Raw genomic sequence first — 27,781 nt, 5'->3', positions numbered from 1 at the left:
TTGCTCCCCCAGGTATCAGTACATACTCTGAGTTCATTAATAAGTAAAAAGTGATTTTATTAAATACAGAAAGTAGGATTGAAGTGGTTCCAAGTAGTGACAGACAGAACAAAGTGAATTAACAAGTAAAATAAAATAGAACATGCAAGTCTATGTCTAAGAAACTGAATACAAATAAAACCCCATCAGTTCCAGTAAACTTCCTTTTACAGACTAGTCTTCTGCTAGGCTTGAGTCCAGCGATCCCTCACCTCCCCGCTACTGTCCTTTGTTCCAGTTTCTTTCAGGTATTCTGGGGGATGGAGACGCTCTCTCTTTAGCCAGCTGAAGACAAAATGGAGGGGTCTCCCACCGGCTTAAAAAGACTTTCTCTTGAGATTGGAGACCCCCTCCTCTCTTCTATGTAAAGTCCAGCTTTAAGATGGAGTTTTGGAGTCACATGGACAAGCCATGTGTCTATGCATGACTCAGTTTTTACCAGGCAAGCCACATTCCTGAGAAGGCACAGCTGTGGATTGGCATCTTCAAGTTCATTGTTGACTTAAGTGGTTTTTGACTGGGCACTTAATTTGCACTTTTCTTAAGAAGCTGACCAAATGCTCTACTAGGCTAGTTAAAATCAAGCAAGTATACAGCCAATACTCCTAACTTCAAATACAAAAATGATACATGCATACAAATAAGATTAATAGATTCAGTAGATCATAACCTTTACAGAGATATGTTACATGGCATATGTAGCACAAAACATTTTAGTTCAGTCATATATACATTCATAAGCATATTCCATAAAGCCTTATGGGCGGAACCGTTACAGTGCCCATCTTTAAAAAGGAAAACAAGGAGGACCTGGGGAATTATAGATCTGTCTGCATGACTTCAATACCTGGAAAGATACTGGAGCAAATTATTAAACAATCAGTTTGTAAGAACCTGGAGGATAATAGTGTTGTAAGTAATAGTCAGCATGGATTTGTCAAGAACAAATCAGGCCAAAACAACTTAATTTTCTTCTTTGACAGGGTTACTGATGTAATGGAGAGGGGGGAGCAGTAGATGAGCTATACCTTGATTTTAGAAAGGCTTTAGACACAGTCTCACATGAAATTCTCTTAAGCAAACTAGGGCAAGGCGGTGTTGATAAATGTACTATAAGATAGGTGCACAGCTGGTTGAAAGACTGTACTCAAAGAGTAGTTATCAATAGTTTGCTGTCAAGGTGGGAGGGCGTATCTAGTGGAGGTACACAGGGGGTCAGTCCTTGGTCTGATACTATTCAATATTTTCATTAATGACTTGGATAATGGCGGGCAGAGTATGCTTATAAAATTTACAGATGACACCAAGGTGGGAGGGGCTGCTAGCACAGGTTTAAAATTCAAAATGACCTTGACAAATTGGAGAATTGGTCTGAATTCAACAAGATTAAATTCAATAAAGACAAATGCAAAGTACTTCACTTAGGAAGGAAAAATCAAATGCTCAACTACCAAGTGGGGAATAACTGGCTAGGTGTTAGTACTGCTGAAAAGGATCTGGGGCCTAGAGTGAATCACAAACTGAATATGAATCATCAGTGTGATGCAGGCTAATATGATTCTGGGGTGTATTAAGAGGAGTGTCATATGTAAGAACAGGAGGTAGTTGTCCTGCTCTACTTGGCACAGGTGAGGCCCCAGCTGGGTACCATAATTTAGGAAGGATGTGGACAAATTGGAAAAAGTCCAGAGGAGAGCAACAAAAATGATAAAATATTTAGAAAACCTGACCTATGAGGAAAGGTTGAAAAATCTGGGCATGTTTAAAGAAGACTGGGGGGAACCTGATGACAGGCTTCCAATATGTTAAGGGGTGTTATACAGAGGACAGTGATCATTTGTTCTCCATGTCCAACAAAGGAAGGACAAGAAGGGGCTTAATCGTCATAGAAGCTTTCAAAAACAAGGTGGACAAACACCCGGCAGGCATGGGCCAGCCATACTTGGTCTTGCCTCAGCACCGGGGGGCTGGACTTGTTGACGCTGGAGGTCCCTTCCAGCCCTACATGCCAATGAGGGTTTCTTAGTCTTGCTTTGGCCCATTTCTATGATCATCTCCCCTGTCTGTCAGCACAGTGCCACAAACAGCCTTGGGTGTAGCAATACTCAGCATTGCCACTCCTAACTTGTAGATGCCTGGAAAAAAATCACAATGGACTCCCCAAAGCCTGAGTTAGGCCTCTCGGCTCCCGCTTCAATGACGGGAGGGAGAGAGCGCTCCCTAAGAAGCACCTAGTGGCACCTAAGAAGGGGAGCCACAAAAGCCGGCGCGGCATGCTAGGCAGGGAGCAGCCTAAGCTAGCCCCTGGGAGATGCTGAGCAGAGGGGTTGTGCTAAGCCCTGCTCCTTTCAGGGAGGTCAGTGTCTAGCTCTGCTTGAGCGCCACATCCAGGAACTCCTCATAGAATCATAGAATATCAAGGTTGGAAGAGACCTCAGGAGGTCATCTAGTCCAATCACTGGCTCAAAGCAGGACCGACCCCAACTAAATCATCCCAGCCAGGGCTTTGTCAAGCTGGGCCTTAAAAACCTCTAAGGATGGAGATTCCACCACCTCCCTAGATAACCCATTCCAGGGCTTCACCACCCTCCTAGTGAAATAGTGTTTCCTAATATCCAACCTAGACCTCCCCCACTGCAACTTGAGACCACTGTTCTGTCATCTGCCACCGCTGAGAGCAGCTTAGCTCCATCCTCTTTGGAACCGCCCTTCAGGCTGCTATCAAATCCCCCCTCACTCATCTCTTCTGCAGACTAAATAACCCCAGTTTCCTCAGCCTCGCCTTGTAAATCATGTGCCCCAGCCCTAATAATTTTCGTTGCACTCTGCTGGACTCTCTCCAATTTGCCCACATCCCTTCTGTAATGGGGGGCCCCAAAACTGGACACAATACTCCAGGTGTGTCTCACCAATGCCGAATAAAGGGGAATAATCACTTCCCTCGATCTGCTGGCAATGCTCCTACTAATACAGCCCAATGTATCGTTAGCCTTCTTGGCAACAAGGGCGTACTGCTCACTCCTATCCAGCTTCTCATCCACTGTAATCCCCAGGTCCTTTTCTGTAGAACTGCTGCTTAGCCAGTCAGTCCCCAGCCTGCAGCAGTGCATGGGATTCTTCTGTCCTAAGTGTAGGACTCTGCACTTGTCCTTGTTGAAACTCATCAGATTTCTTTTGGCCCAGTTCTCCAATTTGTCTAGGTCACTCTGGACCCTGTCCCTACCCTCCAGCATACCTACCTCTTCCCCCCAGCTTAGTGTCATCTGCGAACTTACTGAGGGTGCAATCTATTCCATCGTCCAACTCATTAATAAAAATGTTGAACAAAACCGGCCCCAGGACCTACCCCTGGGGCACTCCGCTTGATACCGGCTGCCAACTAGACACTGAGCCATTGATCATTAGGCAATCAGGTGGGTGAGGCTCTCACCTGGCCTCAGGTAACTAAGCTGTTTCCTGTGAGATTCTTAGGTACCTGCCTAACACCCAACCAGCTGAGAGGGGTGTGGGGAGGAGGCAGAGGTTAGGGCCTTCCTCTATCTTGTGGGGGACCCTGGTTCAATTTCCCTTGCTGCCCAATGAGGAGAAGGGTGTCTTCCACCTCTCAGCTGTGTGCACTAATCACTGGGCTATGGGAATATACTGATGGGGAGGGGGTCCCCTCAGTCTTGCTTGTTGAAGCTGTTCTACTTTAACTAACTGTCATTTGGCCATAGGTGCCAAGCCCAGGGGTGCTGCAGGGCTGGAGCACCCATGGGGGAAAATAGTGGGTGCTCAGCCCCATGGGTCAGCACCTCCCACTCTTCCCCAGCACCTCCCGCCCCCTGCAGCTCAGCTGTTCAGCAGCCTGAAGGAGGCGACGGGGAGGAGCAGGAGCAGGAAGAGGCAGGATGGGGGCTTGGGGAAAGGGGGGGGGAGTGGGCAGGGTCTGGGGCGGAGCGGGAGGGTCAAGCACCCCCTGGGAGCTGAGTAAATTGGTGGCTGTGCATTTGGGCCAACAAAAGAGTGAGATTCACTTTATAGTCTAGTGATTAGGCTACTCAGCTGGGCTATGGGTGAACTGGGGCCAAATCCCCTCTCTGCTTGTTAGGAAGAAGTTTGACCAGGCATCTTCTCCCTCCAGGTAACTGCCCTAAGACGTAGGGGATGCCTGGTCAAATGCCTTTGCAGAGGAGGGATGTGCCCGGGGATCACCCACAGCCTGGGTACCCCTGCGGAGAAAAGGGTGATTTGTGTGTTTGCTGGGCCCTGATTTAAAAGTGGAGCAGCTGCTCAGACTAGCCCCGTGACATGGGCACTTACTCTGCTCCTGTGGAGATCTCCCACATCCAAGGGGAGGCCCCCTCACACCAGAGAGGGCTTCTTAGTCTTGCTTGGGCCCAATTAATAGGCCATTAAAGCAGCCCAGCTGCAGCAGAAAAGACATCAGAGTACCTCACAGTCCAGTAGTTAGGCTACTCACGTCATAGGTACGAGCTTCAAAACCCAACTCATGAAGGGCCTTGAACCACAATCTCTGAGCCCCCAAACCATGGCACTACAGAAGGTTCAGACTGCCTGTGCCCCAGTTATAAGTTCAGTCAAGTGAACAGCTTCAACAAGAGCTGAAAAGCAGCTCCTGCGTGAACAGCCTCTGCTTCAGTGAGCGAGGCACTCGCTTGAGCGCTGGCAGATCCCTAGTCAAATCCCTTGTCAGCAGGCGGGGGGATTGAACCAGCGTCAGTTTCCCCCCCCCCCCGACATGAGTTCCCGAACTACTGGCTATCGGTTATGTGGGGGAGCTGCGCCACCTCTCAGGACACGCGCTGTTCAAACCCCTTCTCTTCATCAGGCAGAGGGTGGCACGTGGGCCAGGCTCTCCCCTAACCTAACCATGGAACTAAATGTTACACAGGAGTGTGGTTAGGTGGCCTCTCTCTAGCCCTGCCAGCTCTGGTTTGACACGTGTGCTGGGGCTTAGGCATGAAAGCTGCTGGTGCCTAGCATGAGTCAGTAGGATTCATGCTCAGAAGCAGAAACATAGGTACGGAGGGAATGTTCAGAGCAAAACTTAGGGTTGGGTAGCAGCCAAGCAGGGGTTTTGTGGATCGCAATGGTGCTAAAACTAGGATTTAGGGCTCACTGTGGCTCTGGCTTTGCGTGCCAATGGTCTGGCCTGAGTGTGCCCCTTAACGCCCCGAATTCTGAGCAGCTGCTCCACTTTTAAAACTGAGACACACACAGTCTCAGTTCACTCCCCTGCTCAGCACTGCACTGCTGCATCAGCACTGTCTGCACCTCCAACTTCAACACTGCTGGCGTTCCATAACTTGCCCCATTGAAAATAACAGAAACCCCCCCACCCCTAATTGTACCCTAATCTAGGGCTTCAGCTGGCATATCAGTGCTCAAACCAATCTGGCACTTCATTTGCATTTTGGAGCACTTTAAAATTAAACACAGGTCATTTTCCAGGGGAGGAAGGGAGCTGCACCTCAGGGCTACATGACCATGATCCCAAATTTGCACCAGTATTGGTACCCAAGGCCTTCTAGGAGCCTACAACCATCCAAGTCAACCTGACTGGCTGTTGGAGCACTTTAACTAGACGTGCTACTGCAGCCTTGGTGTGTCTTGCGCCTGGTAGCATTCTAGGGCTGGCTCACAGCAGCACCACGTTGAGTCTAATAATGCTGAGAGTGGTGGGGTTGGAGCTGTGTGTTGGTCTGATCAGAGGATGGCGACTCAGACACATTCTGTGGGGATACTTCTCACCCCCCCCCCCCGCTCCTCCTCCCCAGCTTTGTGCAAAAGAAAAGTGGTTTCTTCCCAGTTTAAGAACAGGTATGAAATCTCAGGTGTGATGTGTCCATCCTTTATAAGCTAGTGTCCATTACCTCCAGCGTGGAGGGCAAAGAGCAGAACCACTCCCAATGATACGACAGTCTAGAAGACAGCTACATCTCTGCCTTATAAATGGTGTTATAAATTAGGACCATTACTTTTAATTCATGGCATGGACAGACCCGACCTAACCTGAGAGTTAATGAAGAACCCAGCAGTAGCTGAATCAAGCAGGCCTTGCTCAGGATCGCTAACAAGATTGGAAGGCAGATAACTGCATTTTTTTCTGATTCAGCCGCCTATGTACTGTGGCACAACCAGCAAGCATCTCTGGAGAACATGTGCTACGCATTGTTTGTTATGAAAAACCATTTAGGGATCTGGGGCAAAAATCTGTCAGGGACAGTACTTGGTCCTGCTGTGAAGGCAGGGGACTGGACTCACTGACCTTTCAATGTCCCTTCCAGTCCTACACTTCTATGAAAATTGTCATCAACATTGGCCTCCTTCAGGCCGCACCTGAAATTATCAGTCACACATAGGGAATCATGCAACAGTTCAGTATCTTCAAGGGTCCTGCCAATGCTGGATGGGTGGTAATACGGACACCTTGTTTCTCAAATGATGCTGCTACCTGCTCCAGAAGCCAGCCTCACTTTTGCGCCATGTAGTTGTGAAAGTACTTGTGCACCAAGGTGATACAAATGCCACCGGGAAGAGCTGGTGTGCTCTGATGCATGCAACTGTGACAGTGACAAGTCCAGCAACAGAGTATTGGACACATCAGACACAGATTCTGAGGGGGAATAGAAATGGGTCAACTATATACAAATCACTGTGACTAGTTCTGTGAGTAAAGGTAACGCGAGGGGGTGTTGCATTAAACAGTCCATAGGTCATAGTTATATGTAGAGGTCACATAAGACTACATGGTTATACTTTGTATGAATATATTATGTGAATACCAAGACATTCAACTGCCCTTCTACTAAGTCATTACTCTTCTAGAAGTAGATTACATGTATTGTCACTGTAGTCAGTGATAGTAAGAAGATAATAGTTATACCGTGTGTGTGTTAGACTTATGTCTCTAACCAAACAGAGAACATAAAAAAATATGTTTTATAATTAAGGGTAAAGGCCTTATTATCTGCATAACTTCATAAAAATAGCAGCCGGAAAACCTTTTCTCAAATCAGTACATTCTACACATAATGACAAATATTTTGATGTGGTATAACAAGTTCATACTGTCCTGTAACCGAAAGCAAAAAAGTACAGGGAAAAGGATAAACTATATCAGCTGGGGCGAAATAGTTCCCGAGCTTTCCCAGACAGTACTCGTTTGAGTGCATCATTGCATGATCAGTTGTATTCAGAAACTTTCCACCAATTTTGGTCAAAATTAAACTATATTTCTACAAGGTTGGGCCTTTTTGGTGATTTTCTGATTTGTTCAGATTGGACGCCCGATAACATTTAAACGTTGCATGACAGAAAAACTGCACCACTTCCAGCATCTCTGGCCGCCCCGGTGATGCCCACCAGATGTGTGTCTAATATGGTAGCAATGACATTTTCCTTGCTGACAGGTTACCCCTTGGTGCCCAAAACAGGTTCTGGCTGGTAGACTGTTTTTCCAGATGAATGCCATGGAGGCCTTCAGAAATAATACTGCAAGCTGGGAGGGGCCATGTTTGGTTTTGACCATAAAGCTATTTGGCAGCAATGTGTGGATCCGCATTGGCTGAGACCAGCACAGAACAAGGGTCTTGCCTAAAATGTCCTCTACTTACAGAACCATGTACAGCTCTGGCTCCACCCACACGAGCCACATCCTCTCAGATTCACAGGTGAAATCCCACTGAAATCAGCACAGTGGCACTTGTCTCTTGGACAGGAAACTTTGTGCCTGTCTCTCTCTCTCTTTCCTACTGGCTATTAGGCTGTCAAACACCGTAACACCGAGGCCATCGCTAGCCCCGGGAGTCAGTAATGGAATCTGAGTAATATTACATTCATGCCCCCCCGCTCAGCACAAGTAGGCATTGCATCACCCTAACCAAATTGATTAGGTCAAAATAGAGTCCTTAATTAATGAGAAGTCAGGGCTTGTCAACATGAAATCCATTAAAGACCAGTTCAGTTTTAATTTCAGTCAGGCCCCGTTGGGACGTCTCTGTGGATTCATTACTGGTTTGTGATCTATAGTCTCTCTCTCACCCTCCCTCCCCCAACCTTGTTTTTCACCTCCAGTGGCTCTTTAAAGCCCCGTTTGGTTCACATGGATAAATGGGAACTTAGGACCAAGTTCAGCTCTAGTGTAAGGTGCAAGTCCGTTGCCTTGGGTGGCGCTGCGCCTGCCTGCAGCCCAGCTGAATTTGGTTTGTGCTGTCGATGCTGTCCCTGCAGCTCAAACCTAGGACTGGCCTCTCAATGTTAAGCTTCTCCGCATTGTTCTACCAACCTACCGGAGATGTGCCCTTGAGAGGTCACTCGCTTCTAGGGGGAGGGAAATTTGGGGTCTTCCTTAATGATTATCTTATTTTACTAACATTGATGACAGCGCCGTTCCTTCCAAAGGACCTCAATGTGCTTTACAAACAAAGGGGCAAATTCTCCCCAGGGTTACACCCAGGCAACCTCGCTGGGAGTGGTGAACGGGCAGGGTTTGGCCTTGTATAGAAAGAGTCACTTCACCAAGCAATGAAGAAATGCAGCACTGTTTAGCAATACACAACAGAGAAGTGTCTTGGGGGCAGGAAACGAACCCACATCATTCCCTTGCCAATTCTCCAACAAGGAGAATTTAAGGTGAGAAGGGATTACCTGACGTCGGAGTTTTGGCCAGGACCCCTGCGCTAACACCCTTTGCCCTTGCAAAAGTCTCATTGCATCTTTAATGGCCAGATGTAGTGAAGACCCCGGATGCATCTTATCCAACAGACAGCACCACCAGCCACACAGTGCCTTCTCCCACCGTGCTGGGGGTTGGTTCTATTTAACAAACCAGAGGCAGTTGTACCAGCTCCTCACCCATCACCACCACTTGCTACAAGACTTGGATTTTCCCTGAAGGGCTCCTCTCAAAATACTCATCAGGCCTAGCCCTGTTTAGTTCGGGAGATGCGACCAGACTGCAGCTCAAGGTGGCATGATGCTTTCCATATTAGACACCAGTCGGCATCTCTAAAAACCTTTAAAAGTCTGGCCCTATGTGCATTCCCATGCAAACAGGATCTTCATTTTCTAAGAGTCAAGCTGCAACAGCTGTCCATTCTGCACTGGCGTTTATAATCCTTTCAACCTGACTGTCATTGCCACAGCAGGATTAGGATTTCAGGTGGGCAACAGACAGCAGGAACTTCAAGATACACAGATCCTGTTTACTTGCAAATGTTCCCAGTTACAAAAAACTGGGATGGAGAGGAATACAAGGAAAAAGAGGCTCCGAGCCCAGATTTAACTGTACAGTGCTTAGGCACGTGTATAGCTTTATGCATGCAGGGCCGCCTGGGGGGGGGCAAGTGGGGCAATTTGCCCCAGGCCCCCATGAGAGTTTTTCGGGGCCCCTGGAGCGGGGTCCTTCACTCACTCTGGGGGCCCCGGAAAACTCTCACGGGGCCTGGGCCCCCGGAGCTTCTTCTGCTCCGGGTCTTCGGTGGCAATTCGGCGGCTGGGGGGGTCCTTCCGCTCCAGGACTCGATGCCGAAGTGCCCCAAAGACCCGTGGTGGGGGGTCCTTCCGCCCTGGGACCCGCCACCGAAGTGCTGGGTCTTTGGCCACCGAAACCCCAGGCCCCCTGAATCCTCTGGGTGGCCCTGTATGCATGTGAGTGGCCCAACTGATGTCAAAGGGACTGTTTGTGTCTTAAAGTTAGGCCCACGCTTAAGTGCATTGCTGAACCAGGGAATAAGCATAATTATTTTACAGTAAAACCAGATGAGAGCCTGAAGTTCAGCCCCAGAACCAAACATCCCCACAGCATTGGTAGCTGGATACAGTTCAGAATCTGGGTCCACATTCCACAGTTCCTTAACTCAATAACAGACCCTAGTGGGGCCCCTGAAAATCCTAAACATCATAGACAAACCAACTGTCAAAATCTTCATCCAAACACACCTTCATGTGACCCTGAATTTGGCCGATGTCCCCAATCTCTAAAATCAGCTGAACCATAATCCCGGCTCAGACCGCCCTGCAGTTGTAGAATTCCCAGTGTCACCTGTTAGGTGTGACCCCTTCCTTGCTCTGTGGTGAGCTCAGCACCTACCATTCTGCTTGGCTGTCTCGTAGTCCTCCTTGCACACCAGGCGCCCATCTTCCATGAGGTAGAACTCATCGCCTGTGGCCAGCTGGCGGCTGCAGATGATACAGGCAAAGCAGTGCAGGTGATAGACAAAGTCCTGGGCTTTCCGGACCACCTGGGTAGGGGGGATTCCTTGTTGACAGGCCGTGCATTTCGTACCAAAACGCCTGAAAGGAGAACAAGTGGCAGATCTGACACGGATGGAGCAACAGTGAGGAATAATGCACCAACTAGCTCGGGAGACATCTCAGCAGCAGGGGAGTGCTCACTGGAGGGAGCCTGGGAAGGGGGTGGGAAAGAAGGGGCAGAGTTTAAAACTGCAATCAACCTAATTATGCATGACATTTCACACAGCAAGGCTCTATCTTCTTCAGTGTGAAAGACTGGCCTAATGGAGCTGAGGAAGGTTTGATTTTAATGGTCCTTTTAACTAATGCTTATAGGCAGTGCGATTTCCCTGCAAGGACAGTACATATTTCATCCACATTAATACCAAATAAATTCATTACGCGCACGGTTAGCATGATGAATCCCAGATTAATTCAGCATGATAGGGCTGTTACACTGCAATGACACCTGGCAGAGCGCATCTGCCACACAAACGTGTGTCTCAGGCCACGTGAGTGTGTCTGGGCCAGTGACTGTGCCCTGCGGGGAGTGTCTGCATGTGTGTGCATCTGAGCAAGGGGATCTGTGCCAGTGTGGGTGTGCCTGAGAGTATCATTGTGAGCATGCGCCAGAGCAAGTGTGTGCCTCAGTGTGCAACTGACAGCTTGCACACTGGGTGGCTGGGTCTGGTGTAGCTCAATGTGTCTGTGTGGGGTTGGGGGGGTCTCTAAAGGGATGTATGTGTACAGCTCACAGTGTGCATTTGACTAAATGTGCTGGGGTGCCTGAGTGGGGGAGGCTGTCTAGGTTGGAGTGAGCATATGGATACAGACTGTTGTTTAAATCCAGCTTGTTACCCATGTTTAAAAACACCACATCTGTTGTAGGTTTCACAACATCTATCATTAAATACCCTGGGCTTGATTCTGACCTCACATACCAGTCTGACACTGACACAACTGACTTCCCTGGAGTTATGCCCAGTTGATACAACAATAGGTGCGATGGGAACCAGGCCCTCTGAGGCCAGAGCTAACTCACAAAACTAGCCAGCTCTGCAGTTCTAGCACTATAGCTTCTGAGACAGACAACCACCGTGAGCAGGAGGACAGCCCAATGGCTTGTCTGATGGCAGGGTTGAACTTGATCTTGTTTACTGTCACATGGATATTATATTAGTACTGCAGTAGCATTTACAGCTGCCCCAAATGAGACCAGGGCCTGGTGTGCCAGGTGCTGTACATATGCATAGCAAGAGACAGTCCGTGCCCCAAAGGCCTTGCAAGCTAAATAGACAACACGGACAAAGGGGAAACTGAGGCACAGAGCAGTGACTTGTCTAAGGTCGCACAGCAGGTTAGTAGCCACGTCTCCAGATGCTTAGGCCAGTGCCTTACCCACTAGATGGCATTGCCTCAGGTGCACATAGCTATGATGCCATTTGTAAAAATCAAACCTATAAATAACCAGTGGAGAAACCAAAATGTTTCCTGAAGGGGGTGAAAAAAGTGACTTGATCCAATGACTGGCGCCAGTGAATGACTGGCTCTTGATGGGGTGGCTCATGCCTCCCATTCTTTCTGCTCTTGAGCACTAGGTATTACTAGAGCGTGATTTCAGTCCCATGGTGCGGCACACATGAACATCACACATTATGCCGATGCACAGCATTTTCTTAGCAAAGGATTGATTTCCTGGGGGTGACTGCAGTCCAATCCGCAACCAATGAGCTACAGAATTGCAGTGGCCAAAAGCACAGTTTACATACGTGCACTAGAGCCATGAAAGATAATGTCTGGTGTAAATTTAATCGACATGCAGACTGTGATTCATGCCAGGGGGTCAAGAGAGCACAAGAAAAATGAAAAATAAATGGACTTCACCACCACAATTTTTAGCAATAGAAGCAATTTCCCTGATTGTAGGATTTACACCACTGGCTAGTGAAAGCAGCTTCAGCTCATCTTTCATGTCCTGCCTGCCCAGGAAAGTCTCTCTATGGCTCCCCCAGCGCTGCAGCTCCTGTACGTGCAGTTACACAATTCACGGTCAGTATAAGGCGTCCCCGCTCATCTGATTCCCTTATAAACTCTGTTTCTACACTAGACACCTTGCAACCTTAGCCATTCAAACAGCCCCTGCTTGCTCACGCACCAACACCCGCACAGTTCTATTCAGCCCCAGTGATTGGGGGGGGGGGCAGTAGCACAGGACATCAATAGGGGCTCCAGGCAAACTAGTAAGCACAGCCCAGACAGTGAGCATGGCCAGCAGGGGAGGACCAGGGAATGTGCTGGATGTGCTAATTCAATGCATTCCCCACACAGCTTCAGCCAGAATTCAGCAATTCTATGGCGTACTAAATGCAGTGTCACGGTGCCCTCTCCATGTAGTGGTGGTTGGGGGTGGGTCAGTGCCCCCCTGGTGCAGAGTGCATGTGGGTGCATGTAGTTTCCCCACCATTCCCGCCAGAGTGAGTTGAGCACATATATCTGCTGTGTGTATAATTGCTATATAAAGCAACATTAAGGATGCACACTTTGAAAAATAAAAGGGCAGGAACTACAATGCTAAGGCAGCAACAGCAACATTAACTCAGCCACATTGTGCATGCACCATAGATTTTGTGGCATACAGCTGGCACCAGTCAGTAGTTACTGAGCCACTGGACTGGGAAACCACACAGGTGGGCAGCACGGTCCAGTTCACGATGCTGTTTGAAGTTGAAAGTTTTCCATTGGAAAAAAATGGTGTGTGCACAAACATCACAGTACAGTAACTTGCATTTTTTTTGCATTTAATTTCCTTGTGTGAGTTTTTTATTTGTTGGGTTATTTTTTTCTTAGTTGTATGTTTCAATTAGCCACTTAAAGTCTGACTCAGGGCGTGGGAACATGGGGAAAAAGCCTCCCATTGTTAGCTCAGAGTAGCTATCCGTGGTCATACAAGGTTTAGCTGTACTAACTCCCCGTGTGGACACACTTAGTGTGGACTGAGAGTGTGTGCAGTAGCTTAATGCACTTTTGATTCACACCCTAGTGTACTGTGCACTAACTTCCCTGGGTATACAAGCCCTCGCACAACTTATCCTACCAGCCCTGGCTGCTTGGGTCTAGTCATGCAGGACCATGGGGACTTCATTCCTCTCTCCTACAAATCATTACAGCTGCCACCTGAACGTGACTAGTTTCAATCACTAATGTAGCTTTTTACAGATTTTTTTAAATGTTCTCCTACCTTGCAAAGGCTACGAGTGAACCATGGCCATGCTGAGGTCAACATTTGTGGCCTAAACATCCAAACTTGGGTGTCTAAAGTGAGCCACCTAAAGCCACAGGTGCGCTGAGAGACCTGAGTTTGCAGCTGTGCTACTACCATGCTGTGTGACCATGAACAAGTCACTTCTCCTTCCTGTCCCTCTGTTTCCCCTCCTGCCCTTGTCTGTCTGACATGGTTAGACTGTAAGCTCTTCAGGGCAGGGACTGGCTCTCCTGACATGTATGAACAGCACCCACCACATCTCCACAACCCCAGCGTGCCTACAGCTGCCCAGCGAGACATGCTCTTTAGGTAGGGATGGTCATTATGTGTTTGTCTAGTGCCCAGCACAAGGGGGCCCAGCCTGGCTGAGGCCTTCACACACCACTGCAGTATACGTGCTAACCCATAACAGCAGCTGCCAGACAGTGACAGAGGGGTACCCAGTAGATAGAGAGCACAGTGACTGGAGCCTTACAAAAAGCCAAGGCAGACGGCGTCAAGCTAGATTGGAAAGACTGGGTCACAAGCAAATGGTAACCCCCTGGAGATTACAAATCAGACCAGCCGAGTGCATAGCAATAATACCCCGCGCGGGGGGCTATGGGAACTCCAGGTTCCATGGGACACCTGCTCCCCTGCCTTTTGCTTTCTTAGGTGGGGGTTATGTGGAAATAAATAAAGGAAAACTTTAGTTTCAAGGCTCAGCCCTTCAGATGCAACGTGCTGAATTGTGGCTTCACTGAAATAAACTGACGGCAGAGCCCAGAGACATTCAGCGCAATGACAGATACTGCCCTGTGTCATCAGGGAACTAACTGAGCCTTTCACTGCACCTGGATGGATGGTCTAACTATGGCACTGGTGTGACTCCCTCAAAGCCACTTGAGCTACCTGGGATGTATTTGGCCCAAGATTTCTAGCTCTCAGGGTGGACAGTGCGAGCAATAGCAAATGCTTTTTGAAAGAAGGGTGAGTATGGCACAAGGAGGAGCTGCTGGGAGTGACTAGAGGAGGAGAAGCAAACTTCCCAACACATCTCTGCTAGTGCATCTAACTTCTGACCAGCTGGAGCCATTGCTAGCCCAATCCTGGGCCTCTCCCCAGCTCTGCCAGTGCAGCTTGTGCTGACCAACAGCATCCAGCTATTTCCCAGCCCCAGCTCTCCCCTCACCAGAAGCCAGCCGCTGGGCTGAATTGTGCCAAACTTGTGTGATGTCAACAGATGGCTGTGAGGGTGAAATGCCAGGCTCATATTAGCTTGTGAGTGACACAGAAAAGATTTGAACTCAGCTCTGTGGTGGAGACAGAGGAGCTGCATTAGCCCCACTGAGCACTGAAATGTTCAACGAGAATCCCAGTGTGTGGCTGGAAAACACACCACCAAATGGCTCGAAAATGCTGATGCTAATATCATTTCCGGAGGGCTAGACGTGCTTGTCACTGAAACGCTGGTTCTACTCCCTGCTCTAAAACTGCCACCTTGGTACGTCATCTAGGCCCCATCCACGCAGTGCCAAATGCAGTATGAGGCCAGCAATCAGGTAAGAAGGGGTGATTCTTCCTCCTGCTGGCAGCCTACTCTGGCGTAGGGTGGCGGTAGGTGCTGGCACTGCTGCCCAAGTTACTGCACCTGGTCAGGCCAGGATCCTTCCTCCCCTGACTCTGTTAGCCCTCCCAGAGTGCACGTTTCTCCATGACACCAGTGCCATTCCAGGGGCCTGAGCCAACCTCACTGGAGTCAGTGTAAGTCTTTCTATTGACCACAATGGGCACTGGATCGGGCCCTGTTTGCCTTACCCCTTTCCTCTTAGGGGTCCTATTCTGCTGAGCATAAACTATTGCAGAAGGAGGGGGTGATAGCTGCATCAGTCACATGACATGGACCTATTTCAAATTTACAGCACATTTTTGCTGGACGTAGCACTTACACCATTGTTCCAACATCCCAATACCATGAGCTGCAGAGCAACCCCTCCACTGTGGAAAAGCCTGGTCCAAGAGGGCGATTAAGACCCTGCTGGCTATCTGGAAACCAGCCAGATACAGTCAGAAGGTACCTCAGCAGGTCTCTGATCACCTAGCTGCCAGCAGGATCCAGCAGACTTTGTGAAAATAAAATCCATAAGGGTGCAATACATTTGGCTGAAGGGCTCAGTCAAGGTCTCCTGCCACGAGCTGACAGGCTGTCCCTAGTCTGGTGAGCTGGACTTGGTGCCAGACCACCAGAGCCATTAACCTTGTAGACAACAGGAAGTCAAACTCAGTGGGGTGGTGGAGGAAGTGGTCTGGCAACAAAATAAGGCTCTTCCTGACTCAGTTATAGTGCCACCAGGTCTTTATTAGTCTGTGTATAGGGCGGTGGGGGAGAGGGGCTGGGACAGGAGGGTATAGACAGTGCTGTGTGGGCAGCAATAACATAGCCATGGCTCTTGGTATACGCACACTATTGGTGGACCTGTCCTCTTTTGGGGTTGGAAGTGTCTATCCTCTACTATCCCCACCCTGCCATCTGCACAGCCCAGAAAGCCCTTCCACCCCCATATAGCGAAGCAAGGAGCAGTCATTTTAAGTATCAGGGGGTAGGTGTGTTAGTCTGTATCCACAAAAACAACAAGGAGTCCGGTGGCACTTTAAAGACTAACAGATTTATTTGGGCATAAGCTTTTTTACCCACGAAAGCTTATGCCCAAATAAATCTGTTAGTCTTTAAGGTGCCACCAAACTCCTAGTCATTTTAAGGTGCAGTGACACTCCCCTTCTCCCATCACCAAAGCTCACAGAATGAGAAAATTGCTTCTACACCAACTGTAGTCCCCAGTGCTTGTGGTAGCAAAAGCAGCATCTGATACAAGCCTACATTCCTAGTGTCTTAAATGTTGCCACCTGGCTTCTCCCCTGCCTTGCTTAGTCATTTACACCATTCCCATTCAGCAGTATTTACACTCACTTTGCAGAAGGGTCAATGACCAGAAGGGAATCGAGCCCTACAAAGCTGACTGGCTCCAGTTCCCCATACCAGGAAATTCAAGCCACACATTTTAACAAACAAACAAAGCAGGAATCAACTGAGCTGAGAAACTGGCTTGGAGCACTAATTGCTGCTTTGTGGCCCTGTTCCTTTCTATGGGTGTGTCTACACTGCAAGCAGCAGTGTGATTGCAGCCCCTGTAGACACACCCAAGCTAGTTTGGATCTAGCTAGCTCAAATAACAATAGCAATGAAGCTGCAGCAGGGCATGCTTACACGCCCTCTGCAGATGTCAAGCTGCTCGTGCTGCTGTGGTGTCGCTGCTATTGTTATTTGCGTTATGTCCATCAAAGCTAGCTGGGCCTGTCTGCACATGCTACAGTCACACGTCTGATTGCAGTGCAGATACCCCGAGTCTCACTGATCTAGTCCATGTACAGGTTGACCTTAGTTTGTAGCCTCTGATCTTTAACAGGGTTCACACAGAACTTTTCAGATACCTACTCTTCAAGCTGATGTACCAGAGTCACAGGCAGTGAATGTTTCCCTGCTGAACCTGAATAGGACACCCAGGCTTTCTGCTTATCTCATTGGTTATCATAACCCTGAGCAGTCCAACCACACTGTGGTCTGGTTATCTGGCAGCTTTATGGTAGATTAGGCCACAGGCATCTGGAGGAACATTTGGTAATGTCAGGGTGGCCGTAGGCTTCAGCACATTAAAACAAGCACCCCTTCCCTGGCACTAACCCCAGGTTACTTCCTTGGAAGTCATGGCTAGCTCTGATGAGTGGCTTTGGTGGGAAGCAAGTGAATGGCCGGCAGTCGAGAGACGTGTCTTTATAGAAAACAAATCCATAAAGAGAGTCAAGGTCGCAGCTCTGACCAGGGGAACAACATCCTATCGACAGGGCTGCCCAGGTGGAACTTGACCCTTGTGCAGAGGACCTGAAGAACTTCGGTGCGACCTCAGTGGTGCTTAGACTTGTGCTGCCCCTTTGAATAGGGCTGAGTCCCACCCACACTGAATAACTCTCAGTGGGGCTTTGCCCGCAGAAAGCCAACATTCATGGCAACCTGATGATGGCACCATGCCAAGCAGGGCACAGGGACCATCCACTGCAGGGGTTGGCTCAAGGCAAAGACCTACCAAAACTTCAGAGGCACCAACAACCCTGAGACACAAGACAGCAAAGAACACTGTGGAACTCATCCCTGACTCCATATGGTCCCTGATGGGGCCGGGAGATGACTGCATGCTCACCTTTTCAGACCAGTAGGAGGCCTCACTGGACCAGAGGGAAGGGCAGAAGAGGAGGCCAAATACAGGTGGGAGTAGGGGAAGGAAGAAGGCAGGCAGGAGGAGATGGAGGCCCAGGAGACAGGCTGGAGTCAGCAGTTTGAGACACTGCCACAAATGATGCTGGAGTCTCTAGCACCCCTCCTCCCAAGCTCTAGTCTCAAACCCCAGCTGGTATTTGCAGCCTGCCCATGTGCAATGGCAACAATATCCAGTTCCTTTCTTCTCACACTGCTGCCCCACGCCAGTGCTCAGAACTGGTTCCTGTGGGCACTGCGAGGACACAAACCTTCCATCAGCTGCCACCTACCTCCCGAAAGCATGAAGCAGACCTGCACTTCAATGTATCTTTTTGCCCCCTTTGGACAGTATGAAAAATGTTCTGCACTTTTTCTATTCTAAGAAAAAGTCATGTTCTTTAATAGCCCTTGTCAGAGTATATCACAGGCCAGGAAACACTGCTAAGTAAATACTTCATTTGTGATTACATACAGCAATGATTGCCTGACATCAGATCAATCAGTTTTTAAAAGGCAAATTATTTAAGGGCATGTGACACAAGCACATCAGCATGGTGTTTTCACTCCACTTCCCCTGCCTTCCCCAAGGCAGCAGTGTGAGCAAAGTACCAGCACAGAGCATCTGCTATCTGGCTTGCTGGCCTTGTTCGCATAGCAGCAGTGGGCGCAGAACTCCAGACAGGCTGAGACTGAATACTGAGATGCCACAGCCAAGGTCAGGGGGCCCCTTTGTGCTACATGCTGTGCACACAGAGACAGACCAGGAGGGAATCAAGCCCTGGCCTAACAAGCTGACAATCTAAGATGGAAGGAAGGAAGGCTAAGTATAGAGCTGGTTGGGGAGTCAATTTACAGCTGAAAAAAAAAAAAGACTACAACATTTCAAAGGTCAGAGCTGAAATGAAACGTTTTGAAATGATCAGAAGGAAGCATTTCATCAGGCACAGTCCAAATGGTTTGTGGCTTCTCGGGTTATGAACGTTTTCAAGATTTCCACTTTTTGTTCCGCTTCAGGATGGGAAAAGGTTTTGAAAACTCTCACAGGCCAGGAAAACCTGCCCAGCTTTAATAACCCCCCTCCCCCCACTGGGCAAAAGGGGAACTGAAGCCCAGACTGATGAGATGACAGTAAGTGTGGGGCAGAGCTGGGGACTGAACCCTGAGTGCTAGGGCCACCTTAGCCATAGGCCCTCAGCAGCCCCTGTCCATTCCCAGAGGTTCTGGAGCACTCAACCAGCAGCAGGGCCCCCTGCCGCCGCCCCTGCTCCGCCCCAGCCCCTGCTCTGCCCCAGCCCTGCCCCCACTCCACCCCTTCCCTAAAGCCCCCGCCCTGCTCCGCCCCAGCCCCGCCCCTTCCCGCCCTGGAGGACTGCAGCAGGGCTGGGCCTGCACTCACCAGCGGCGGGAAGTGCAGCGGCCCGGCCCCTGCCAAGCCACCGGTGAGTGCTGGGGGGGCGTTTCCCCCTGCCCCCCAAGCCAGTCCTGCCCCCCCGGAGGCCTGGGCCCCCACACACACTCCCCACGGGGGCGGCTGCGTAGGGCCCCAGAATAGCTAGGGACAGCCCTGACCAGCAGCAACAAATTGCATCTCAGTTCAGTGTCACTCCACCTCTGCAGGCCTCTGGCCTGCCCCTCCAGTCTCCCAGAGGCACTGCACCCTCAACTACTATTCATTTGTCAGCAGCCCCATAACTGGAGCATGGCTCCACCAGCCGGGCTAGCAAAGGCTGGCAGGGTCCAAGTGAGTCCCAGTTGATGTGATCATCAGTCATGTCCCTGCTGTCTAAGAGTATCCCTGCCGATGCCTCTCTGTGCAAACTATGTTTGTCGTTGCATTGTTACCCTTGGCAGATTTGCCAGTCCTTGAAGCCCCCTCTGTGACTAACAAAGCCTGCATGGCTGATGGGTGTAGAACTCCTGGGCCCGATTGGGAAAAGAGAGGCTGAGAAGCAAGTTCCATCCGTCCCCAGCACCAGTTGGAAACCCCCGAAATCATTCAAAGTCCTTCATTGTTTCAGGAGCAAAGGCAACCTTGACCATGTGGGTCAGCATTTGCTTCTTATCCAGCTCAGCTTCTGCCCCTGAGGTCTTCCCAATGCCACAGAACTCTGCCAGGGAGCAACAGTTGTGTTGATGGCCAGTCTCTAGAGTACTATAGCAAGCCTCTTGTGCACGGGGGGCATTACCTCCTGTACAGGTGGATTTCCATGACAACTGTCAGCACTGCACACAGAAAGGCTGTGTCAAAACAACTGGCTGGGTCAGCCTCATTGGTCGCCACCAGTCTAGACAGCCACCCACAGCATTGTTCCACCAGTGGCAGAGCTCCGCCTGGCTCAACAACTGCCCTTTGCACCATCTAGTATAGCAAGGCAGACAGGCACAAACCTCTTCACTCCAGAGAGTCACAGATTCCAAGGCCACAAGGGACCATTGTGATCATCTAGTCTGGCCTCCTGCATAGCACCAGCCAGAACGCCCCCAAACAATCCCTAGGGCAGATCTTTTAGAACAATATCCAATCTTGGTTTTAAAATGGTCAGTGATGGAGAGTCCACCACAACCCTGGGGAAATTGTTCCAATGGTTAATTACTCACCGTTAAAAATTGACACCTTATTCCAGTCCGAATTTGTCTAGCTTCAACTTCCAGCCATTGGATCGTATTAGGCCTTTTTCTACTACATGGAAGAGCCTTTTATTAATGATTTGTTCCCCATGTTCATACTTCTAGGCTGTGAAGTATCTTTGTTAAGCTGAACAGATTGAGCGCTTTGCCTCGGTTTCCCTTCCAGGTAACGCCCGAGAGAGCTCTGCGGGCTGGTGCCATGTCTCCCCTGCTCTGTGTAGGGGGTGTAACAGAGAAGCTGGAGAGTGCTGCAACATGGAAAGGCAGGAAGGTCTCCATGACACCAAATAGCCACTGTGAGGCAGTGGCGGATTAACAAATTTGGCGCCCCTAGGCCTTCAAAAAATTGCCGCACCCCCCCCCCCCCCGGCCAGGTCACCTCTGCTCCCCCACGGTAAGCCTGGGAGGGAGGGGGGGAAAAGGGGAGTCGTGGTGTGCTCGGGGTATGGCAGCAGTGGAGTGGAGGTGAGCTGGGGCGGGGAGCGGTTCCCTGCCCCCCTCCCCCCAAGAGTCACTCCCCATGCCCGTGGGCCCCAGCTCACCTCTGCTCTGCCTCCTCCAAGTGCACCGCTACTTGCTTCTCCCTCCCTCCCAGTGTGGCAAGCCTGGGAGGGAGGTGGAAGGAGGGAAGCATGGCACGCCTGGGGGAGGAGGCGGACCGGGGCTTTGGGAAGGGGCGGAGATGGGGAGGGGTCACGAGCAAATTTGCCACCCCTGCAAATTTGCCGGCCTAGGCGATAATACGCCGCTGCTGTGAGGGGATTTAAGATTTAAGAGAGCCTATAATCCTAGGTGACAGGTAGGGCTCGTCAGCAACCCCCTACCCCCAGACCTTGTCAGAGGCAGCTGCTGGGGCACTATGGCATAGAATGCCCCACACGTACTCTTAGACACCACCACTGAGCACAGAACCAGAGGTGGATGTGACAGCGTGGTTGTGAAGGTGACACACACCGAACCAGGTGACTTGGAATTAGCTGGTGGTACCCATAACCGGTTACAAAATCAGGGCTGTAGTCAGAGTGTGAGCAGGACCTTTCAATTCTCTGTTTCCCCATCTGGGACTAAGAGTCTTTAACAACCTTACAGGGATGCTGGGAGGGAGGCTCTCAAACTTTGGGCCTGCCCCACACTGAAATCAATGGGAGTCTGGCCAGTGGGCCATGGATCAGGCTCTTAATGTTTGTGAAGCTTTTCCAAAGCCTTGCACAGGAAGTTGCTATTTCAATGCAAACGTTGCTGGATTGTTGCAATGTTTTATAGCCTAAATCAACTCGCGTGTGGCCAGTTGTATTTGAAGACCAGAACATTTCAGTACAACACACCATAAACCCGGGGGATGGGAGGGAGGTTAAGTGGAGGCGTTGCAGTAAGGTACAAGAATGCATTTCTCACCTGTAGGAGGCAGCACTGACCTGCACTGTCTTTTCCAGCCTCCCATACAGTTTATGCACAAGCAGAAGTGCCATTAATCTTCATACAACTAGACCAGGGGTTCTTAAACTTTATTGCACTGCAACCCCCTTCTGACAACAATACTACATGACCCCAGGAGGGGGGACCGACGCCTGAGCCCGCCCGAGCCCCGCTGTCCCGGGTGAGGGGGCCAAAGTCAAAGCCCAAGGGCTTCAGCCCCAGATGGGGGGCCTGTAACCTGAGCTCTGCCACCAAGGACTGAAGCCCTCGGCCCCGGTTGGTGGGGCTCAGGCTTTGGCCTCAGGCCACAGCAAGTCTAATGCCAGCTCTGGTGACCCCAGGAGTCATGACCCACTTTGGGATCCCGACCCACAGTTCGAGAACAGCTGAACTAGATAAAAGCTGCCAGTCTCTAACCTGGACCACAAAGTGTCCAATTTAAATATCAGCCTGATGGGTGCCGGATGGAAGAGCAGAAAGAAGGGGGGAATATGGCTTTTTCTTGTATGTTAAGGGAGCAGCAAGAGAGATTTTAAGGCTCTATCTAGCCCACCAGTCAGGGAGATTTGTAAGGTGGTCAGATATCCTGGTGGGGAGAGTGGGCTGGATGGAAGATAGATCGGGCTCCGTGCCGAAGGCTGAGTCCCCAGAGCAATGCATTCATTAACAGCCCCCGCTGTCCTGAACGCAACACTAAAAACAGCCTGATGGACCACTGCTAAAGGGATTGTAAGTAAACAAAACCCAAGCACTCATATACAGCAAGATTAGGCCCTGACACCAGTGCACGGAGAGAGACCACTATAGCAGAACATGCCAAAAAAATCAAACCTGCCCACGCTGGCTCTTGTCTGCCTGCAGCCTGGCACCTGTGCTCCGGCGCACTTCTCCACACGGCTGCTCACGATTTCCAGAGGGAGCTTGGACACAGAAAATTCTGCAGGAAAATGGATCCTCCTGAATCTTTCTGTCGTCTCCCCCATCTCGATGCCAACCGCACAACGCAGACTCGAGTAGTGAGGGGCATGAGGCATGTGACAGCGATTTAGTTGGTGGAAACAGCGCTCATTTGTGGGGTGGGGAGGGGTTCAAAGGAATCCATGACAGTGACTCATCTTTTAAACTCTCAGACTGGAGCTACCAAATCAACACAAACGTCCATAAAACTCTGCCCCAATCCCTGAACAAGTAATACCTAAGAGCTCTGGCTAGCCCAGGTAGCTAGTCCACAGATACGGCTGCAACCACAGCTCCAGTCAAAGGCCCTGCATTCACAGCTGTCCCTCAACCTCCCATCCACCCTCATAACTGCAGCAAGAACCTTCCTTTGGGGCTGTAAATTGGCAGACTTACTCTTAAATTGGATTGAAATGTGTTTGCTAAGTCTGAAGGAAACTGATAAAGGCCAAGGTCTTCAAAAGTGACTCACGACATTCAGGGTCTCTGTTTTTGGGGGCCCAGCTTGAGGCACCTCAGAGGGACTTGCTTTTTCAGAGGGCTCAGTGTTTTCTGAACTGAGGCCACCTTTTAAGATGTTGCAAACTGGGCATGTCAAAAACAAAGACTGAAAATTATGAGTCACTTTTTAAAATCTTGGTCAAAATGCCAGAAGTGAAATGTGCATAATCACAATTTGACCATCACAGAATCCCCGATGAATTTTGTCTATAATAATACGTCTACATCACACTCCACCCCTATGTCTCCAAAATGTTTATGAACTAACTCTCAGAACATACCTGCAAGGTAGGTAGGTATTATGAACCTGGGGAAACTGAGGCATAGACTAGTTATGAGACTGGAACAAAGCATGCAGTCAGTCTGTTGCAGAGCTAGGAATAAAAGTGCAGAAGGATTACCTTACCAAGGCAAAGGTGGAGAGAGCCCAGAACTGGAACCCAGGAGAGCTGCTTTCTGTTTCCACCTCTGCCACTGACCTGCTGAGCAATCGGGGGCAACTCATCACTCTTTCTCCTCCCTTCCTCCGTCTGTCTTGTCTATTTAGCATGTGAACTCTTGGGGGCAGAGTCTCACTATGTGTCTGTACAGCACCTAGCACAGTGGGGGCCTGAACTTAGTTGAGGCCTCCAGGTACTACTGTAATACACATAACTAATGCACACCCAAACCAGTATGCACTAGCTGCAGTCCAGTGGATTAGCAGAGAGGTGTTTGCAGGGAGTGAGAAACTGGCTGAAAAGGACAAAAGATCCACATTGGCCCAGTTGCCCTACAGAAATGTGACAAGGGATGAAATACAGGGCCTGACAGTACAAAGAGTGACGGGTAAGAGAACCAAGACACTGATCTCAAGTGCCAGTGGCCTGCTATTGTTACCTCTGGCCAGGGGCGGCTCTAGAAAGTAGGCTGCCCCAAGCAGCGCGGAGCGCTGCGCCGCCCTTCCCCGGTCCCGCGGCGGGTCCCCTCTTCCCGCGGCTCCGGTTGAGCTCCTGCTGGCATGCCTGCGGCAGGTCCACCGGAGCCCGGCACGAGCGGACCTGCCGCAGTCATGCCTGCGGGAGGTCAACCGGAGCCGCGGGAAGACGGGACCCGCCGCAGTCATGCCTGCGGCAGGTCCGCTCGTCCCGGGCTCCAGTGGACCTGCCGCAGGCATGCCGGCGGGAGCTCCACCGGAGCCAAATGCCGCCCCCCCGGGAAACGGCCGCCCCAAGCGCCTGCTTGGCGCGCTGGTGTCTAGAGCCGCCCCTGCCTCTGGCCAAAGGGTTATCAGAAATTGGGAGACAGTTATCAGGCACAAGCAGAAGGTAGATTAGGACATTGCTAACGGTGGGCATGTGGTGAGCCACGACTAACGCACACACTGAATTTGTTTACTGCCATCGTGTCCTCCATGTCTTCTCCTCCCTCACCCGTTTTGCCCACCTGGGGTGCTCTAGCGTGAGCTCTTTGGGGCAGGCAACACCTGTAGCAAACCAGAATCCCTCCAGTTCCTGCCACTGAAACAGACAACCATGATGATGGCAACTGATCACTGATAGCAAATCCAGCTGTCCAACAGGCTATGTTTACACACCCATGTAAGAAACAGACAGCCACTGTGAAACAGCCTTGCCACCCAGATACAATGAAAGCGCTGAACACAACTGAACCACTCTCCAGGAGGATCTGGTCCTTGTGTTATCCTAGCACAATGGCGCTTTAGGAGCCCGGCAGAAAGGTACTATTACTTATATTTAGCATCTCTATGGCATCTTCCTTCCAAGGAAAGCCAAGTGCATTGTAGATATTAACCACTTGAGAGGAAGGATGGTCCAGTGGTTAGGGTCTGACTCAGGACTGGGGAGAAATTCCCTGTTCTGCCACAGATTTCCTGGGTGACCTTGGGCAGGTCACTTAACCTCTTTATGTCTCAGCTCCCCAGCAGTACAATGGGGATATCAGCACTGCCCTGCCGCACAGGGCTGTGGTGACAATAAATACCATACAGCTCGTGAACCACCTCAAGATGTACAGATTCAAGAGCACCAAGCTACAAGAGCTAAGTAATATTAATTCAACCTTAAGATACAGGCAGTTTTTTTATCCCCATTCTACAGGTAGGGTAAATGCAGACACAGAAGTTACATGAACTGCCCACACGGGCACAGTCGGGACTAGAACTCAGAACACCTGATGCCCAGGCCTCTGTTCTGCTTTCACACTTTCCTGCATATTGACACCGGCATGCTAGTCCCACAAGATGAGAGATCTAGGCTAAGCAGCCTAGTTAATAGTCAAGGCCACCATGAGCTGCTCTGAGCTTGTTACACTATCAACACACAATACAAATAGGATGACATCCCTTGCTACACTGCATTGCGGGGAGGGAGCCAGTCTTCCTCTCCTATTCCCTGCCTCTCCTCTATAGGGAGATCTGTGCCCACCCCCACTCCTCCTGCAGGAGGGAGGGGAAGAAAGAGGCCACCCTGAGGCCCTGCCGCTAATGCCCTCTCCCCTCTGAGAGCTTGCATTAAATCTCCATGGGGATGGCTGAACTTCTTCTAAAACTCAGGAAATTGCAACACTGAGTTCACCCTCTTTCATTGAGTCTCCATCCTGGTAAAGAGTGGGGAGCTCCTAGCCAACACGCCACCCCCGTCCCTGCACATGCTGGTCTGTCTGTCTGGGGGACCAAGATCGCCTTTTGAATCAATTTCCCCTCTTGCCCCTATTTTCGTCCCCTGGCCACATCCTGTCCCCACCCTGCATCCCTTCATAACGGCCAGCGCCATGACAACAGACATTACAAATGGCCGCCTTCCAAGCTCAGCTAGATCTACTGTAGCCACTGGGGCAGATGGCACAAGGGAACATGAGCTGCACCTCCTCGAGGGGTGCAGCCAGGGTTGGCTCCAGGCACCAGCCGAGCAAGCTTGTGCTTGGGGCCGCAGATTCTAAGGGACTGCATTCCCTCCGATCCTTTTTTTTCCTCTTTTTTTTTGCTTCGCCCCTTCGGCCGCCCTGCACGGTTTATTTTTTTTGGTTTGCTGCTCTGGCTGCCCTGTAGGGGGCGGCGGCGCGGAGGAGGGGAGCGCCCTGCTGGGAGCAGGCTGCGCACTCCGTCTGCAGGCGGCGCGGCGGGAGGGGCTGCATGGCGAGCCCCCTGGCTGAAGGAAGCCCTGGCCACCCCTTCTTCTCTCTGTCTCCCCCCGCTCCCTCCCCCTCCCCCTCCCCCTGCTAGCCGGGGCATGCACCCCGCTGCTCGGGACATGTCTGCAGCACAGGGAGTCCCCCTGCACCCTGTCTCCGGCCGCCCCGCATGGTTTGTTTTTTTTTGCTTCGCTGCTCCGGCTTGGGGTGGCAAAAAAGCCAGAGCCGGCCCTGGGTGCAGCAGAGGGAGCTCTCTGCCTGCCTCATCCTGTTCCCCCCAGCCTTTTGGGACTGACTCCTCCCAAGCCAAGAACCACCAATGCTCGCTGGACTGAACCTTTTAGGTGCCCTTGTTGTGCCATCCTCCTGCGAAGAGCAGCCGGGGGTGCCTGGCACGGAACTAGTAATACTGGCAACACTGTGCACAAAGATAGAGGAACTACCCAGTCTAACCTAGTGGAGTCTTCACATTGCCTTCATCACTGGGGTCTCTGAATGCCTGTGTCAAGTGATGTCCAGGTGAGTCTGGGAATGGGCTCAAATCCATCTTGAAAGACATCCAAAAAGAAAGCGAGACTGTCGACTCTGCACCCCATTTACCAGAGGTTGGGGGACAGGGGAAATCCTGACCTGGGATTACAGCTGGAGGGATACTATTCACTTCCCAATTCATCAGAGAAATGTCACCATATTTGGGGGATGAGTTGCTAGACAAGTATTGGCTTCATTATTCTCCCACCTGACATAGTTGGGTGAGGAATACGTGGGACCATGCTTGAATTTTGTAACATTTTTCAAATCAAATCTTCCTGACTCCTTTGTGTCCTGTTTTCTCTCCCAAGACTCCTTTAGTACAGGGTAGATATCTCACCAATACCTTGTGTGCATCTGATGCAGGATTACTTTAGAAGGGGGATCTTTATAAATACCCTGGGCATGAGCCGGCAAAGAACATCATGGCCTGGGACTCTTTTACAAGTGGGGAACCGATATCAAAATAACCACTGGTGTCAGATGCCATGGAACACTCAGATCAGGAGCCCAGGTAGAACGGAGCACAGTAATGTGCAGCAATTACCACGGAGCTCTCTGAGAGGAAGCCATTTGCATTACGCTGTCTTTGTGTCTCCTTGCATAAACATGCCATGTGTCTTAGGTCTGATGGCTGTGCTATCATATCCAACGTACTCCAAATGCGCCTTGTTCATTCCTTGTCCTCTCAGCCACCAAAAGACATCGTGGGCCAGATCCCCTCCTGGTGTAAATCAGCATCACTTCATTGTCTTCAGTGAGCTACACCAATTTCCACTAACCAAGGA

At 50.4% G+C, this 27,781-nt stretch overlaps 1 protein-coding gene across 1 annotated transcript in view; it reads right to left on the bottom strand.

Moving 5' to 3' along the window:
- LHX4 (LIM homeobox 4) overlaps positions 1-27,781 on the bottom strand; it is a 73,481-nt gene that overhangs the window by 7,691 nt on the left and 38,009 nt on the right. The window contains exon 4 of the mRNA XM_039484754.1: positions 10,136-10,338. Coding sequence (XP_039340688.1) covers positions 10,136-10,338 — 203 coding nt within the window. The remainder of the gene's footprint in view (positions 1-10,135; positions 10,339-27,781) is intronic.

This window comes from Mauremys reevesii, linkage group 8 (assembly GCF_016161935.1).
Source record: "Mauremys reevesii isolate NIE-2019 linkage group 8, ASM1616193v1, whole genome shotgun sequence".
Classification (NCBI taxonomy): Eukaryota; Metazoa; Chordata; order Testudines; family Geoemydidae; genus Mauremys; species Mauremys reevesii.
The sequence above is the reverse complement of the archived record's forward strand: the minus strand, read 5'-3'. Positions and strand labels throughout refer to the sequence as shown.